The sequence below is a fragment of the Argentina silus genome, assembly GCF_951799395.1.
Source record: "Argentina silus genome assembly, chromosome: 8".
Taxonomy (NCBI): Eukaryota; Metazoa; Chordata; class Actinopteri; order Argentiniformes; family Argentinidae; genus Argentina; species Argentina silus.
In genome coordinates, this window is record NC_139662.1 from 10,989,140 (window position 1) to 11,007,680 (window position 18,541).

General features: G+C 46.9%; 2 protein-coding genes across 3 annotated transcripts in view; both read left to right on the forward strand.

Annotated features, from left to right (window-relative positions):
* The window catches only part of LOC310808490 (helicase ARIP4-like), a 47,908-nt gene extending 37,342 nt beyond the window's left edge, over nt 1–10,566 (forward strand). For both annotated transcript variants that reach the window (XM_083675422.1, XM_083675423.1), the window contains 13 exons: nt 1–177; nt 767–944; nt 1,168–1,389; nt 2,494–2,612; nt 2,881–2,999; nt 3,686–3,785; nt 3,979–4,184; nt 5,388–5,563; nt 5,894–6,090; nt 6,346–6,536; nt 6,685–6,774; nt 6,895–6,990; nt 7,182–10,566. The exon at nt 1–177 is cut by the window's left edge and continues 166 nt beyond it. In XM_083675422.1, the coding sequence (XP_083531548.1) occupies nt 1–177; nt 767–944; nt 1,168–1,389; nt 2,494–2,612; nt 2,881–2,999; nt 3,686–3,785; nt 3,979–4,184; nt 5,388–5,563; nt 5,894–6,090; nt 6,346–6,536; nt 6,685–6,774; nt 6,895–6,990; nt 7,182–8,173 (2,863 nt within the window). In that variant the 3' untranslated portion in view covers nt 8,174–10,566. The remainder of the gene's footprint in view (nt 178–766; nt 945–1,167; nt 1,390–2,493; nt 2,613–2,880; nt 3,000–3,685; nt 3,786–3,978; nt 4,185–5,387; nt 5,564–5,893; nt 6,091–6,345; nt 6,537–6,684; nt 6,775–6,894; nt 6,991–7,181) is intronic.
* A 3,322-nt stretch (nt 10,567–13,888) lies between these two features.
* tmem115 (transmembrane protein 115) lies at nt 13,889–18,470 on the forward strand. The gene is made up of 2 exons (XM_083675410.1): nt 13,889–15,851; nt 16,427–18,470. The coding sequence occupies exons 1-2, from the start codon at nt 14,995–14,997 to the stop codon at nt 16,665–16,667; spliced, it is 1,098 nt and encodes a 365-aa protein (XP_083531536.1). The 5' UTR covers nt 13,889–14,994; the 3' UTR covers nt 16,668–18,470.
* The last annotated feature ends 71 nt before the right edge of the window (nt 18,471–18,541 follow it).

Below are 18,541 nucleotides of genomic sequence, written 5' to 3' on the forward strand. Positions count from 1 at the left end.
CTGGTGCATGGTGGACTTCGTCCGGCCCGACTTCCTGGGCTCGCGCCAGGAGTTCAGCAACATGTTCGAGAGGCCCATTCTGAACGGGCAGTGCGTGGACAGCACCCCTCAGGACCTCCGGCTGATGCAGTACAGGACCCACGTGCTGCACAGTCTCCTGGAGGGCTTCGTCCAGAGGTGAGGTCCAGTTCAATCAATCAATCAATCAATCATCGGTCATATCGTGGCCCAGGGTGGTCCAGTGGTCCTACAGTGAACACACACGGGTTAGAATCCGGCCCGTGCCCCTGCTGACATACCCTCTCCTCCTCCCTTTCCTGTCTTTCTCTTCATTCTCTCCATCCAATAAAAAGATGAAGAAGTATAAGAGCGGGACTGCCCCACTCCCCGAAAACAAAAATCAATAATACCTATAAAACTGTTGTTTTTTGTTGGTTTTTCATGGATCCATTTGGAGCTGTTTTGGGATGTGACGGGACTGTTTTATGCGCCCGATGGTCCGGTTTTATGGACGTAATGAAATAAAAATCCAATTTTATAGGTTACGTACATCACAGACGGCCGTAACGGGATATCGTGAAATGCTTCTTGAATCTAGCTCCTCGTACACCAACAATCAATACATCAACGGTTACAATGTAATAAAGTAGTCATAAAGCAAGGACAGTAGGACAGATTCTGGAAGTCCAACAATCACTTTATGAATGGACGGAGGTGTTCTGTGTGCTGGTGGTTTAACCGCGGTTGTGGTTGTTGTGGGTTCCAGGCGTGGTCACGATGTCCTGAGAGACCAGCTGCCCTCCAAGGACGAACACGTGATCCTGGTGCGCCTGTCGCCCCTGCAGAGGGCGCTCTACACAGAGTTCATGAACCGCTTCAGAGAGGCAGGCAACTCTGGCTGGCTGAGCCTCAACCCGCTCAAGGCCTTCTGTGTCTGCTGCAAGGTAAGGGGTGTGTGTGTGTGTGTGTGTGTGGGGGGGGGGGGTGTCTCTGTCTCTGTCTCTGTCAGCATTTGCCCACATTTGCTACCCATACACTCTGTGTCTGTTACCACGTCTACACACACACACACACACCCTCTACACCGCTGTCTGTTACCACATCTACACACACACACACACACTCACACACACACCCTCTAGACCACTGCCTCTGTGTTGTTTCCAGATCTGGAACCACCCAGACGTCCTGTACGAGACCTTACAGAAGGAGAACCTGGCCAATGAGCAGGACCTGGACCTGGACGACCTCACCTCCGCCGGCCCCGCCCGCTGCCCCGCCTCCTCCAACCCGAAGGGCAAGGCGGCGGCGGAGAACCACGGCGCCATGGGAGGGCTGAGCCTGAACGTCCTGCAGGAGAGGGCCAACCAGGTCATGACCTACGAATGGGTACGTGGCAGGGATGGAAACTAAGCTAGCCCACTAGCCTATATAATAATATATTATACGCCATTTAGCTTTTATCCAAAGCGACTTACATTGCAGTGAGTGCATCCATTTTTCAGTATAGATGGTCCCAGCGGGAATCAAACCCCGAACCTGAGTGTTGTTAGCGCCATGCTCTACCAACTGAGCCACAGAGGACCACAAGCCTGAGACTAGTCTAGCCCCCTGGGGCCAGTGAGATTTGTGTGTTCTCATTCCAAAAAAAAAAAACAGCTTAAGTCGTCATAACCAAATAGTCACAATGCTGTTATTTATGGGAACTAAAAACTGCGTAGAGCAGATCAGATATTCATAGAAATATTAGTTTATCTCTGGATTAAAAATATAATGCTTCTTTAGTTTCATGTTTTGGACAGTGGGCTTGTAGGAGGTCACCCAAGCTAGTAGAAATTGCAGTCCACTAGCCTGTCTGGTCAGGGCCCAAAATCCTTCAGTTCCATCCGACACTTCAGTTCCCTGCACTGGCGTTCCAGGGCACCTACGTTGCGTTGCGGTCATACTGCAGATGATGAGATCTGTCTCATATAATCTATATTATTATTATTATTATTATTATTATTATTATTATTATATGAGATCTCAGCCACGACAATAGGATATGACATGTCATGCTGATGTCACTGGTGGGGTTTGAACCCGGGGGACCTCTTGCACGGATGCCACAGACGTAAACCGTTATACCGAGAGGACATCCTCGTGGTACGAGGGCTGTAGAAGTGGCAGGCAGGGCTACCCCATCACCAGAACATGATTCCAAACCACCTCCGCTACACTGATCTACAGAGAAGCTTGGGAAAAAAAACTCCTGTGTATTTCTGTAAGAGGCAGTTTGATTGAGTCTATAGAATTATAATTGTGTTTCTCTGGGTGAGTCATTCTGCCGAACTGGCTGTGTGAGTAAATGTGTTCCCACAAAACAATTATCTTGGAAGGACCGCTGGTTTCTGCCATGTTTTGTGAAAACATAGTCTTTACTTCCACTCGCCTCCGAAATTACCCCACTTTTCTCTGTTTTAACCCGTGTTTCTCTCTCACTCACTCCTGCAGGCGAAGGATATCATGTCAGACTACAAGACAGGGGTCCTGGAGAACTCTGCGAAGATGGTCCTGCTGTTCCATCTCATCGAGGAGAGCGTCAGGAAGGGAGATAAGATCCTGGTCTTCAGGTACACAGCCCTCAGAGAAACAAGTGCTTGAATATTTTTTTAACTCATTTTTTTAATTCACCCTCGGCACTAAATGAGTTAAACACGACATACAAATACATGGAATGAAGGTGCATCGAACGGTACCGTACATACATCAAAAATACATTGGATTCAAATGTTGCAATACGGTACCAGTGTCCACCTGTTCAAATGGTCGTTGACATGTTCAAGTGTAAGAAACAACGATAAACCTTGAACAACAACACTCTGCCGTTGTGTCCCGCAGTCAGAGTTTGTCCACCCTGTCGGTGATGGAGGAGTTCCTGGCCAAGAGGCCCGTCCCTGGCCGCGGCACCAGCCGAGACGGACAGAACCAGAACTGGGTCCGCAACCTCGACTACTACCGTAAGTGTGCCGTCCCCGTTCCCACGGCAACCACCTGTGCGTTCGTGCTTGTGCGTGCTCGTGCGTGTGTCTCGTCATGGAATGAATCGAGAAGCCAGGGTCCAACACTAAGGGACGTTCAGAAATATATCACAAGACCTGACGTTTAGAGGAGGGAATGGTGTCGACTCTGTTCATGGTTCTGTTCTATCTGCAACGTTCCGTCCATTGTCGTAGCCTCCCGAATGGTGGACCCTTCTCGCCCTGCTTGCTTTTATATTGGCTTATATTGACTACCGCCACCTGCTGGTGGCTGCGATATCATTCTTTTGAAGGTTGTTGTCAGAATCAGAATCAGAATTCTTTTATTTGGCCAAGTATATTTGCACATACAGGAAATTGACTTGGTGAGGTTGGTGCATGGACATAAAAAACAAATAGCAAAAAAACAAATAGTAAATATTGTTGTTGTAAAGGTTGTGGCGATATAAGAGTTTCACACACTACAGGGTGAGGTACCCGAACTGTACTGTGCTGGCTCGGACAGCTTCCTTTCACACTGTCCTTTTCCCCCCGAGCCCCGTTTCAACCACTGGTGGTGGAATGCGTAGTTCCGGCTCGGCTCGGCTCGGCTCTGTAGTGCGAATTAGGGGTTTATGTGCATTTGATCCAGGGAATGACTCTCTGTGTGGTTCGTATGTCCTCAGGACTGGATGGGAGCACGTCTACCTCTGAGAGAGAGAGGCTGATCAACCAGTTCAACGACCCGTCAAACACTCAGACCCTGGTCTTCCTGCTGTCTACCAGGTAACACACCTGCACAGGGACACACCAGTGACAACCACTCTCTCAACACACAAACACACACACGCACGCACTGACTCGCTTATGGTTGCTTATGATTGCGATGATGACGTTGCTCCTATGGGTCATACAACACACACACACACACGGGTCACGCGAGTCAGCTCAATAACATCTGGTCTGGTGTCCCTCCCAGGGCCGGCTGTCTGGGGGTAAACCTGATCGGGGCGAACCGTGTGGTGGTGTTCGACGCCTCCTGGAACCCGTGTCACGACGCCCAGGCCGTGTGCCGCGTCTACCGCTACGGCCAGCGGAAACCCTGTCACATCTACCGCCTGGTCTGTGACTTCACCCTGGAGAGGAAGATCTACGACCGGCAGATCTCCAAGCAGGGCATGTCTGGTGAGTTACCCTTCATAGAGTTAGAAAACGCTAGAGGACGCACTCTATAGTATTCAGACCCTTTGCTATGACACTCTTAAAATGAGCTAAAATGCTAAAATATCATCAACAAATCACTCAATAAGTTGTACTGAGTCCATCTTAATGCAAGGATAATAGTTCATGTAGTTTTGGAATTAATATCTTTGTTTTTATAGGGTCTCTGATTTGCATAGGAATCAATTACACACTGTGTGGATCAGGTTGTCATTACAAACTGAGCAAATTTCACAATCGACAAAATACGGGAAAAGCGAAAGGGTCTGAATACTTTCCGAAGGCACTGTAAATGCTTTTCAACTTGCGAGCACTTGTCTCTGGGAAATCCCTGCATGTGTATCTCTTTTAGAAATGAAAATAAACTTGCCTCAGCAAAATCACAATGACTACACAGAGGCCCACCAAGATAGCCCTGCCTAAGTACATGTAGACCTTTTTTGACACAGACCTCTGCTACGTACAACGGGGACAGGTTACAGATAAATCCACTCTTTGCGGAAAAAAAACCCCTCTTCAGCTAAAGTGCACTTCTCCAGCCTCCTAAACTGAAGTGCTCTGGAGCTGTCTGGTTCACTGTCTGAACCCTCTCTCTCTAAGTGCACTCCGTCCGTCCGTCCAGCCCAAAGTGCTGTTGTTTTTTTTGTTGTTTTCTTATTTTCTTGTTGTTTTTTACACATTACATTCCTCTGTTGCAGCCAGGAACATTTTGTGGGCCTGTGTTCCTGTTAGTGGTTTGTGGCCGGTTACATGCAGGGACTGACCTCTGCTCCTTGGGCAGATGCTCAATAGGATCCTTGGGGACCACCCTACCCTAAACCTTCTCCAAACCGTTTTCGATCTTAAAACTTCAACGGGGTTCGAGTCGATTCCTACAACTCCCAACTTCCCTCCTTCTGTTGATCAGCGCAAGACTAGCGTGTGTTGGTCTCTGGGAAGCATAGTAGAGCAGGGTCAGAGTGCCAAAACTCTTGTCTGACGTGTTTTACCGCGGTAAGTCAAACGCAGACCTCGCGTTTCGATAGCTGTGATGCAGCTGCGCACGAAATGGTGATAGTTTGAGACGGTATGCGTTCTGGTTTGACCAGAAATACACGTGAAAATGGATTAAGGTTTTAAACTTCCCCTTTTAACCAACCTCCCCTCTCTCTCTCTCCCCCTCTATAGACCGCGTGGTGGACGACCTGAACCCCGTGCTGTCGTTCACTCGGAGGGAGGTGGAGTCTCTGCTGCACTTCGTGGAGGAGGAGCCTAAGCCGTCGCAGGTGCAGCTGAAGACCGACCAGGAGATGGAGGCGGTGATCAGACAGGGCTGCCAGCTCTACCCACACCTCATCACCAAGGTAGGAACGCACGCACGCACACACACACACACACACACACACAGATCCCAGTTCTACCCACACCTCATCACCAAGGTACAAGGTAGGAACGCACGCATGTTCACACACACATCACACTTCACCTACCCACACCTCATTACCAAGGTAGGAATACACTAGAGTACACTACACACACACACACACACACACACACACCCACACTCAGCTCCCAGTTCTACCCACACCTCATCACCAAGGTAGGAATACACTACACACACACACACACACACACACACACACACAAGGAGCCATTTAACTGGAGCTGCTGTCTCTCTCTGCCTGTCCCTCCAGCAACCCTTCCACCACGAGTCTCTCCTGATGGACCGGCGGGAGCTGAAGCTCACCAAGGCCGAGAAGAAGGCGGCCAAGAAGAGCTACGAGGAGGAGAAGCGTGCGTCCGTGCCCTACACACGCCCTTCCTACGCCCACTACTACCCCGCCAGCGACCAGAGCCTCACCAACATCCCTGCCTTCAGCCAGCGGAACTGGTGAGCGGCTCGACACTTTCACTCTCCCCAAAATGGCCGCCACCCCAGACACTCACCTGGAGTTCACCTTCAAAATGGCCGCCTAAACGATCGTCTTCCCATTGTTATTGTTACATAGTTGATTCACTACTAGACTAAATGTGCTTATTGTAAGTCTCTTTGGGGAAGAAAGCATCTGCGAAATGACTTCAATGACACAAATGAAATCAAATTATGCTTATGTTGCATTTTTCTTTTTCTTCCCCCCCCTAATAGGCGCCCACCACCCAGACCAGACGAGAAGCCGGTGGCCAGTGTACGCCCCGTTCAGTCGACTCCGATTCCCATGATGCCTCGCCAGAAGCCTCACAGCTCCACCCCCACGCCGGCCACCTCTGACTCGGCCTTCCCTGTCAACTACCTGCAGAAGGCTGGCGTGTTCGTCCAGAAGATAGTCACCACCACCGGTAAGCAGACACACACACACCTGCAAACACATACATTAGACATTAGTGAACACCACCTACACCTCCACACCAATACAATACGCTTGTATATGTTCTAGTCTGCTCAATCTCTTCTTAACACTCTCCCCCCTTCTCCTCCTTTTGACAGATATAGTGATCCCTGGAACCAAAAATTCAACAGACGTCCAGGCTCGAATCAGCGCAGGAGAGAGCATTCACGTCATCAGAGGAACCAAAGGTGAGAGACACACACACACACACACACACACACAATGCCAGAAGTTCCGGTGTGTTTGATGGGATGGCTTTAGTCGGTGGTTGTAAAGCCATGTACTGCGTGTGTCTCTCCCCCTCACAGGGACGTACATCAGGACCAGCGATGGGCGTATCTTTGCCATCCGCGCTGCCAACAAACCCAAGGCCGGGGAGGAGAAAACGGCGGCACCGCCCAAAGGTAACATGCCGTTTCTGTTCACTTGTACTTTCGTAGTCGGTACGGCGTTCCGGCTACTGAGTGATGGATCTGCGGTGTCTTTTGTAATCCCGTATGGATCGTTTGCTTTGGTCTAGAGACCCGAGAACACAGTTTCTGACTTCCAACCTCCCCCCCCACCGTCTCCCCCCCCCCACCGTCTCCCCCCTTAGACACACAGAAGCCGTCAGACGATCTCTCCAACGCCAGCAACGGCCGGCTGTCACCTGACAGGAAGCAGCTGTCTCCGGAGGACGTGACCCGCCCCCTCTCCCCAGACAGCCCGGAGATCCTGAGTGAGCTCCAACGCTACGCTCCAGTCCCGCCCGGCGCCAAGGCCAGGGCGCCCGCCGTCGTGGCCGGGCTGCCGCAGGAGAGGGCGCCAGAGAGCAACCGCGCCAACACCAACGCCAACAGCATGGCCAGCGGCGGTAAAGGCCAGCCCCACGGCGACGGCGCCACAGGCCAGCCCAGCACGGACGCCACGGCCGCGACCGCCCTCCTGGACCTGAGGAGCTCCAAGCGCAAGTCCTCCACCCCGTCAACGGACGAACGGGCCAGCAAGCAGCCGGCCCCGGGGAAGCACACCTCCGCCCCGCTGCCCCCCCAAGACTTCCCCTTCACGGGGGGCTACGGCCTCCCTCCCCTGGGACTCAACCCGGCCATGCTGGGCTCCCTCATGGGGGCCGGCTCGCCCTACTTCCAGCCTCACACCCCCCTGGGTGACCCCCGCCTGTTGTTCCCCATGACCCCTGACCCCTTTGGCCTGGGGGGTGGCGGGGCCCTGCCCAGCTCCTCCTCCAGGTCTTCCTCCACCACCGCCACCGCCACCTCCTCCTCCCCTTCCTCCTCCTCCTGCTCCTCCTCTGACTCGGGCTCCCTTGCTCCCTTCATGCTCAACCCCAGTATGGCAGGCCTGCTGGCCCCAGGCTTTCCCCTGTCCTACGGCCAGTCCCTGGGGCTGCTGTACCCCAGCTCGCTGCTCCCTGGGGGGCACTCTGCCGCCACCCCCGGGCCCGCTGGATCCAGCTTCCTGTCCCACTACCCCTCCTCCGGCCTGATGGGTGCAGGAAAGGGTCGTCCTCACACCCACGCCTCGCTGGAGAACGGCAACAGCTCTGATGACGATGAAGATGACGATGATGTCATTGAGGTGGGACAATGAGAGGAAAGAGAACAGCAAAGTAATGAAGCATTTGGGCTTTAGGGTACCTTTAATGGTGTCAGTTGGGTTGAGAGAGTGACAGGGATAAGGAAGGGACTATGGTGGCTTCGTCAAAGCCTCATCCACTTCTTCTATTCCCCAACTCAACATGGCTGCCTTGACAGAGAGAGATCCTGTATTAGGATCTACCACAGACTGAACAAAGCAACAAATCCTTATGCTGAATATCTTATTTTAAAAAGAGAAAGAGAAAGAAAAGAGAAAATGGACTGAGCATTGACAAACATTGACAAAACAAACGGCAACAACAGACTTGGGGCTTCCAAAATTCTGTCTTGTACTGGCATTCAAATCACTGAAGTGACTGTTGGATTTAAAGTGACAGTGACCCCAAATGGCCACTAGGGGTGTGCTGTTTATCCAGAAGGCAGATTTGCTTTGTTATCTTCTTGAACTGTTTTGAATTTTTCCAAAAATTGGTAATAGATAATACCTAACTGATTATAGATTAGAGTTTAAGGTATCAGTTTGATTGATATAGCTGGTAGTATCACCTGCATGGTGGAAAATATCAGTCACATGATGTTGCTATTGATTGTCATTATTGCTACTGAATATTTTCTCAATAGTAGTCAGTTTAAAATGTTAACATTTTGTTTGATTTGCCCTTGAATCCACTGCCAGGACAGGAAAATTGTGTTTCTTTTTTTTTTAAATGGGGTCAGTATGAGATATTATGTTACTCAAGATTCTTGAAAGTCTTGAACAACAGACACTTTGCGGGAGGAAAACGATACTATTGAAACCTTAAACTCAAAGAATGTATGTTTATTTACGCCTTTTACGCAGGCCTTGGGGACAGGCATCAGACTTGGGAAGATCTGATCTTTCATATTTTGTATATGTAACGAATCTATCTTTTACATTTTCAAATTCATAATTGCCTACAGGTGACGATGAAAAAAAACACAAAAAAACACAGTTTTTTCTTGAAGCGTCCGAAGCGGACGGCCAATTGAAAATGCCTTGCCTCTGTCTCACTGAATGTTACCTGGCCGTGAGAGGGGAGAAAACAGACAGACAGGCAGTCAGTCTGCAACGAGCAGTCTGGATCTCACTCATAGTCTTACTGTAGCTTTGCTAAATGATGCAAGTACAACCCCCGGGTGGTAAAACCATGCCCCTGTGTGGTTAGGTCACCTGTCTGTCTCTTTCCCTGTCTGTGATGTACCCAATGGTTCCAATGAGTCTAGAATGTCTTTCATATGACAAGCTCTACTGAGGTAGATAGCATCAACACATTTTTCTCTTTTTCTCATCTTTGGCATATGTGATAACATAAGAGGTCATTGTAAAACCAAAATCATCTGAAAGAAGTTATAGCTGTGCCAAAAAATTATAACGAAAAGCACTCTCTCTCTCTCTCTCTCTCTCTCTTATGTTTTAAGCGACCAAATGACATTGTCAACTGTTTTTGGGTTAAAGAAGAAAGAAAAAAAAAGGTTTCTTCCAAATTTGGTCACAGCGTAGCGTATAAGATGTGCACACAAGATTCTCCTCTTGACTTCACTGTCGGCTCATTGTAAATAATATTGTATTGGACGACATACTTTGATGAATTCACTGTAGCTAACAGGGTCCCCTGCCCCAAGTCTCCACAGTGGGAGCTTCAAACTCAGTTGAGAGTTTAAGTTTTCTTTTCTGTTTATTACGATACCTTAACATCATTCAGCTAAGATTGAACTTTTCATTCAAACCATACTTAAGGTGTTAGTTTACCTGTATTTTTTTGAATGTTTGAATTTACCAAATTCATTTATTTATGACAGTGCATATTTATTCAATTGTATTTTTTATTTTTGTACTTTTTTTGGTTGTTTTTTTTTGGTTATTGTTGGTAAGGGGATGTTGTATGTTTGTTATTGGGACAGATCAATTCTGGTGTCCCATGATTTGATCAATGTGACGTCCGACCCAGAAGTGTGTGAATTTCAGGACCAACCAATCACAGGTGGTCAGGGCGATCAACCACTTGCAGAAAGAGACAATGTCATCCAGTGGCTTTTTTGTTCATGTTCATATCATCCAGATATTCATGTCAATCTATCCTGATGGCAAATGAAAGCTAGTTCCCTCAGTATTGAGTATTTTCTGTTGATGTACCAACTGCTTTTTATTTTATAGCTTTCTACTTGAATTTAAGTATTTATTTATAAATCGATTCAGTTGGCGACCAACCAACTGTCTTAATTCCATTTAGTAAAGTAAAGCTGCTGTCTTGAGCAATGGCCAGCAAACCCTGTGCGTAGTTTTTCAATGGACATGTAAGATTGGATGGCTTTAAGATCTTTTTTTTGAAGTTTGTAAATAAAAGACTCATGTTTCGAATGGCATTTCAATTTCAATGTAATTTACTTGGCAAACAGTAAATCAAACACACACACACACACACACCACACACATACACACACACACACACACAAGCAAGCATTTCTGGACATGAATAACTCCTAAACTACAATGATGTCCTTTTCAGCTTGAGGTTGAGAAAAATACACACTGTTTCTGTGAAACAGAGCATTTATTAAAGAGACAGGAGTGTCCAGCAGATATCAGAAAAAGACAGCTGAGTAGAAACTCAATCTACTGTCCCAGGCGACAATCCGTAAAAAAGTAGCAAAAAACACATTCAATCAAAATTGATATTATCCTCCAGTTTTACACAGATACATATGTGTATGTTTTGTATGTAGAATAGATTCAGACTGTCATACTCCTGTCATACTTGCATGCCTTTGTGCTTACATTAGCTTTGGTAAGATGAGATGTCCTGCAAGGGTCATGCCTTCAAGGTGATAATGAAAGTTACACATTTCATTATGAACTGAAACTATATACATTTAGACGCCAACAATCATTCATTCATTACTTCTATAAGCCTTAGATTTTTTCATCATTAGCTATGCAAGCCGATTCTGTTCAATTGTATCTGGAAATAAGTGCTTTTATCTTCTCACTGCGATGATATTTCTTTGAAATGTAAAACAAATGTTAAAAATGGACCCAACATTAATGTAAAATAGATGTATTGATGTCAGCTAATTCCATGAAGCTTTACGACTGTGATTGATTGGGTGTCGTGTTCCACTGTGAGTATTGTAGCTATGTTTTGCTCTATGTCCTGTATTGTAACATTTCTGATGTCATGGGAATGGGAGATGCAATTAGAGATCTGGGACTGTGTTGCAATGCCCTGCTTTCTGCCCCATATTAAGTCCTTACATGGACGTGTGTGTGTGTGTGTGTGTGTGTGTGTGTGTGTGTGTGTGTGTGTGTGTGTGTGTGTGTGTGTGTGTGTGTGTGTGTGTGTGTGTGTGTGTGTGTGTGTGTGTGTGTGTGTGTGTGTGGTGAATGGAGGCTTCCAGTCGTTGGGTTGCCTATACCTTATCCTTAGAACAAACATAATCTTTTCCAAGTGTTTGGTTCAGGCCAAGTGACCCTCTCACCACCTTCAAAAGCTTGCTGGGATAGTACTGGTTTCTCTTTGCTCCTTTTCTTCAAAGTAGAGCATGGAAGTCTTAAAAATGATAATGTGAAATGAAGTGATGAGGGGAAATTTGGTTTCAGATAAAACCACTATCTGCACAGGACTTAAAAGCATGGATCTCTTCCCTGTAAGCCCAACTCTACAGAGGTGTCCCCCAGTCCTTGCATGTCTCCTTTGGGTCTGAATAAACTGCCTATCTGTCTCATGTTTTATAAGTAGTGGTCAAGCAAAACCAAACCGTGCTTATCTGACACATTCAGCATGAAAGTGTCTTTAGAAGGTATAATGTATGTTCATTTGCATACAGTTCTTTGAGCGTGCAACTGTTCTCTTATCATTGCAACAACATAGCCTACCCAATCAAAGGTTTGTCACTCGGGCTTCTCTTTGGTGGCTGTAACCCTTTTGGTTTTCTGTCAATGAATGAGCTAGTCCCTATTCATGTTATCTTCTTAGTTTGATTACAGATACATGATTGCTGTGTTCTGTGTTTGTGATGTTTCTTGTGGCATTCTACTGTCAAATGGGTTTGTCTTTTTTGTCATTTTTTTTTTACATTTGAGAAATGTGAATTCTTTGAGTGGTTCTATTTTCTATTATGGCAATTAATTTCATGACTGAATAAAAATGAAAGTGTATGCGGTGATCCGTAGTCCATGAGTCTTTTATGCTTCTTTAAATCAATACATACTCCACTAGAGGAGAGAAAACATGAGCTTCTAGTATTACAACTAGACAGGAAGTGTAGATGATCTGAAGAGGAGAAAAACCAACTATGGGGGGTATCCACACTAGTCCATTACTGGATGTAGGAAAGGACACAGAGCGTGGGCTGGGATGAACTAATATAATAATATAAGCCATTTAGCTGACGCTTTTATTTAAAGCGACATACATTGCAGTGGATGCATACATTTCAGTATATAGGGTCCCAGCAGGAATCAAACCCACAGCCTAAGCGTTGTTAGCGCCATGCTCTATCCACTGAGCCACAGAGGACCATTGTCAAACAAATTAAAAGGGATTAACTGAGAAACACAAGATAAAAACCCAATTGGTAGGTAGAGCTTCCTGATGAGAACAAAGACATGTTGGTTCATCAGAAGTTAGTACAAGGCAGATCATATCCTGATAGCTGGAGGATATTATGACATGACTTCATTTGAATAGTCTCAAAGAACACACAGAACCTAATATATAGTAACAGGTAAACAAAACTGAATCAACAAAACCAAATCAAATAAGTTCATAGCATAGAGAGCTTAGAGCTCACAGTGTACACAGACCTCTTCACCCCCACAAGTTTCTCTCCTGTTAATAAAAAAAATAGCATTGTGACTGCCTATGGCTCCTGGTCCGATCATTGATGACTTTATCTTATCATGACTGATGGATAGATGATTCACTTACTTAAACAAATTTGTTGTAAGTCGCTTTGGATAAAGGCGTCTGTTAAATGCCATAAATGTAAATGTAAATGTAATGTTATGAGAACAAATACATGTTGATTTATCAGACGTTAGTACAAGGCAGATCATATCCTGATTGCTGGAGGATATGACATGACACTGTGCTTCATTTGAATAGTCTCAAAGTACACACAGAACCTAAATCATGATTTACGTCACAACTGGTAAATAAAACTGAATCAACAAAACCAAATCAAATAAGTTCATAGCATAGAGAGCTTAGAGCTCATAGTGTACACAAAGACCTCTTCACCCCCACTACCCCCCTATACAAGTTTCTCCTGTTAATAAAAAAAAATACCATTGTGACTGCCAATGGCCCCTGGTCCGAGTATTGATTACTTTATCTTATGATGACTGATGGATAGATGATTCACTTACTTAAACAAATGTATTTGTTGTAAGTCGCTTTGGATAAAGGCGTCTTCTAAATGCCATAAATGTAAAATGTAAAATGTAAAAGGACACACACACACACACACACACACACACACACACACACACACACACACACACACACACACACACACACACACACACACACACACACACACACACACACACACAAAAACACACACACACACACACACACACACACACACAGACTCAGTTTCCCATCGTCCACTGGTGTTGTACGCTGCCGTGACTTGACGTTTCCAGTGTGTTGATGACGCTGGCAGGCAGGCAGGCAACGCAACGCAAAGCAAAGAGTTGTTGCTCACTGTATACATGGCTGGGAGTGCCACACAAGATAACAAATATTTTCGCAATTGTCTTCGGTCTATAGTCGCAATATCGCGGGAGTAACCGAAGTCCGTGTAAGAGTTCGAAGACTTTAGGAATTTGGGGCAAATCAATGATTGTTTTTAGCCTCAACAACAGTGTTTTTGAAGGCCTGTTGCTACAGGAAATCCTCGAGCTAGCCGGTGGACTCTGGGCCGAGAGGAGAGCAGAGGAGAGCAGAGACCCTTGCACTGATTCTTATCGAGGTTTCACTTTGTCTCTCTTGATCCATTCATTAAACGAAGACTGATCCTCTATGGACTCTCATTGTGGATCGCTAGCGTTGTCACAAGTGTCTAGCTGCGCCTCTTATCTTGTCAGCTAGCTGTGTGTATTACACACTGCCTGGTTATTTAGCATAGTCTGTTTGTTTTAGCTAGCTAGCTAGGTAGGTAGCTAGTCTTAAATTGAGATTGTTGAGAATAGCGAGATCCGATCTCGCCAGGTATTTAGAATTGTCCACCTTACAGCATGGCCTAGTTTGACAGAGAGAGACTGACAGAAAGCTACGTGTATTAGCCTGCTAGCTAAATTACGAGCTAGGTCGCGTCAGCCTGCTTACTCAACCACTCTAACCCTAACCCGAAAACGACTTGTCTTAGATAATTTGTAGAATAGATGACTAGGTATTCAACCTGGCCGAGACCCATAGCAGGTTGAAGAAGTTTGCGTTGCAGCAGCAGCAGTCATTTCAGTGACATTTTTGTTCACGGTTGTTGACTCTTTTTTGGGTAACTTCAAAGCATCAGTAAAGGTCATCGTAAAGTTACCCCCATTGGTTTGGAACAGTGGGTGAGACTTATGACCGGGTGATACCATCCAAGGATCAGGAGGTCTCTTCATCAGAATTGACAAATAGACTTTTTCCCGGATGAAGCATCACTGTCGAGTGTGGATGTTGTCTAGACCCGGAGAACTTGTTTGTTCTGCCTGGCACTGTTTATCATAGGCCCACCACGTGAGCTGCTGCTTAAGGTCATACCAGCACTGATCGGCTCTCACCGAAGACTTTTATCGGCACAATGAATCGCTATCTGCCTGTTGCACGGCAACACTTTCTGGGCGCTATAGCCAGCACTAGCGTGGTGGTGAAGTCCATTAGCGCTATAGTCCTCCTCCTCTACCTGCTCGCTTGGGCAGTGGACACTCCGTACGCTCTGGCCGTGACCCCAGGCTACCTCTTCCCCCCTAACTTCTGGATCTGGTCCCTGGTGACCCACGGAGTGGTGGAGGAACATGTGTGGGGGGTGGTGGCCAACGTGGGGACCATCATGGCCTGTGGCCGGCTGCTGGAGCCTCTGTGGGGCGCGCTGGAGCTGCTGATCTTTTTCGCCGTGGTCAACGTCTCAGCAGGCCTACTGGCGGGCCTCTCCTACCTGCTCACGTACGTGGCCACCTTTGACCTGGACTACCTGTTTGACGTGCGCGTCCACGGTGTGGCGGGCTTCCTCGGCGGAGTCCTGGTGGCCCTGAAGCAGACCATGGGGGACACGACGGTGCTGCGCGTCCCCCAGGTGAGACTCAAAGCGGCGCCGGCCCTCGTCCTCCTCCTCCTGGCCCTGCTCCGCCTCTCGGGCCTGCTGGAGAGCACCGCCCCGCTGGCAGCCTACAGCTTCGGCGCCCTGGCGGGCTGGGTGTACCTGCGCTTCTACCAGAGGCACAGCCGCGGGCGCGGGGACATGTCGGACCACTTTGCCTTCGCCTCGTTCTTCCCCGAGGCAGTGCAGCCGGTGGTGGGGCTCCTGGCCGGCCTGGTCCACGCAGCGCTGGTGAAGATGAAGGTGTGCAGGAAGATGGTGAAGAGGTACGACGTGGGGGCTCCTTCCTCCATCACCATCAGCCTGCCAGGGACGGACCCCCAGGACGCAGAGAGGAGGAGGTGAGTACACACACACTCACTCACTCACACACACACTTATTCACTCTCTCACTCACGCATGTACACACACACACACACACACACACACACACACACACACAGAGGCAGAGGCATCTGTCACCTATTGTTGAGCAGCAACTCTGTCCAAGGGTAGGTAGTCAGCTTTTCATTATTTGACTGACATATTCAAGCTGTTGTATATCCTCACTCCTCAGCTATACAGACACCTGTAGATCAGCTCCCTCCGCACCTGGAGATGTTGCTCTGTTGTTGGGCTCCTCTGTGGCTCAGTTGGTAGAGCATGTCGCTGGGACCCTCTATACTGGAAAATGAATGCACTCACTGCAATGTCAATCGCTTTGGATAAAAGCGTCAGCTCAATGGCATATATTATATTATATTATATAGGCTCTTTTGAATGGGACTTTTAGGCGATGGTTACATAATACAACTGTATTAGTCCATCTGTCGCAACAGAAATTCTTGTTTTGTTCTGCTCTGCTCTCTAACTCACTCCCCAGACACACACACACACATGTTTTTTTAATAATTCTTGGCTCCTCATCTCTTTCCAGACAAATAGCGCTGAAGGCACTCAACGAGAGACTGAAGAGAGTGGAGGATCAGTCGGCCTGGCCCAGCATGGACGACGAGGAAGACGAGGACGAGGACGAAGTGCGGACCGACACGCCATTGCTATCGGGACGAGAGACGACAACGACGACGTCACCGGCCGGGGGGTCCGCCGGCTCCCAGACCAGCACAGGACAGGAGTCCAGCATCATCAGCTTTGAGGACGCCCCCACCAACTCATAACAGACACACTCGTCGTCGTACACAGACACGCTTATTTTTTTTGACTAGTACATCAATACACACAACTCACATTAGCCGTATCAGTTTATGACACTCATTTATGATGACACTCAGTCATGGTCAAGCCTGTCCGTTTCAAAAGCAGACTCTCTGAAGTTGTACACAGTCAGATATAACCACAGTGGACCCATCGCTCTCCCTTGCATATATACGTTGAGAAGTTAATGCAATGTACAAAAAAAAAAGAACATTGGACCTTCCCACTGCTTCATGTCTCTCCTGAATAAACTATTGAATGGATGTACAAAGTTTTGTTTTGTAAATCTCCTCCAGAAACCAGAGACACCTGCTACACACCTGCTGCTCGTCCGACTTTGTGACTGAGACACTCAACTCTCTAGCAGAGACTCCTGGCTAGCCAGCTCCCGTTTGTTGCTGTGTATTGTTCTGGAATAATCTCACAGCAGACAAGAGGCACAGTTTCAGTGGTTTTCTAGGTCGTCCTTTTGTGTGTTTTTTTTGGGGGTGGGGGGAAGGGGGGCAAAGCCTAATCATTTTTCCCTGCCTTCACAAGGAATGGAAAAAAACATGTTGGTTTATCCTCCTCGCGAAGCTTTCTCACTGTTAGATGTTCTGTTGGTGGGACACATGAAACAAAACACATTTCTTTGTTCATGATGATGATGACGCATTTACTGTTTCTGAGCTACTTGTTGTAGGGTGAAGTTGCCCCCCCAGGCAATGATCTAGGATCAGTTTATCCTCCCCAAGATCCTAACCTATTAAACTATTACGGCAGAAGATACAAAACTGACCCACGATCAGAGACTGATGGGCAGCTTCACCCTACTTTGGTCGGCGCTCTGAAGTGATGTTCATGTAATCCCGACTGAGTTAAATGGGGTTATAAAGGGGGAACCATAGCCATAGTGGGGAGAAGAGGGTGTGTGTGTGAGTGAGAGAGAGAGGGAGAGAGAGGTTGCGTTGTCTTTGTTCATACTGTTGATTTGAATTATTCTGTTTTGAGCCTTTTCTTGTCTTCTGACCAAAAGGATTTGTTGTGTGTTTGGATTTAGCCGAATGCGTGAGTCACAGAGAGAGTGCTCCACATCGTATGTACACAGATGTCCCCTATACGTTCTGAATGGTTCCGACTGATAAAGTGAAGCTTTTGACAATGATAGTCGAGCAATACAGCCACTTGATAAAGTCCAGTCTTTTCAGACCCTTCTTCCCAAGGAACTCCTTTTTGTCTTCTTTTTTTGTTAGTTTTGTTCGAGGTTTTTCCGTTCTGTGTCGGGTTAAGATGGTAAATGCAAAGTGCAACTCAATCTCTATCCTAACTACAAACAAATACTGTATTTATAAAGTTTGATAATGCTAATGTACAGTTTGTGTGGATAAACTGGAAATGATATGGTGTGATGATGAACGATACAAATACTGGGGCGTGTTCAATGAAGTGAAACGTTCAGAACGTTGCAGATAGAACTGTAATTTGTAGAGCTGATATGACTCACTTGTCTACACAACACTTGTCTCAGAGACACTGATACCTGTTCTATACAGCACATTTCTATCTGAACGTTCTGTAACGTTCCAACCTCCTGAACAGGCGTCTAACTTACGTAGTTCTGCTCAATTTGTTGGTGAAGGTGATTCAAGGTTTTGGTTTTCACTGATTTTCCTCCACCAGTTTCCTCTGGTTTTCACTAATGATGTGTTTCTCTTCGTACTGTGACTGTTGCACAGACTCCTCTCTTTAGTTTCAGATATATTGCTTTATCTCTATATGAAATAAAAGACGATTGTATGAAATTGTAGTTTATTGTCTTATTGCAGCACAGGCTCAACAAATACACTTGAATTCAGTG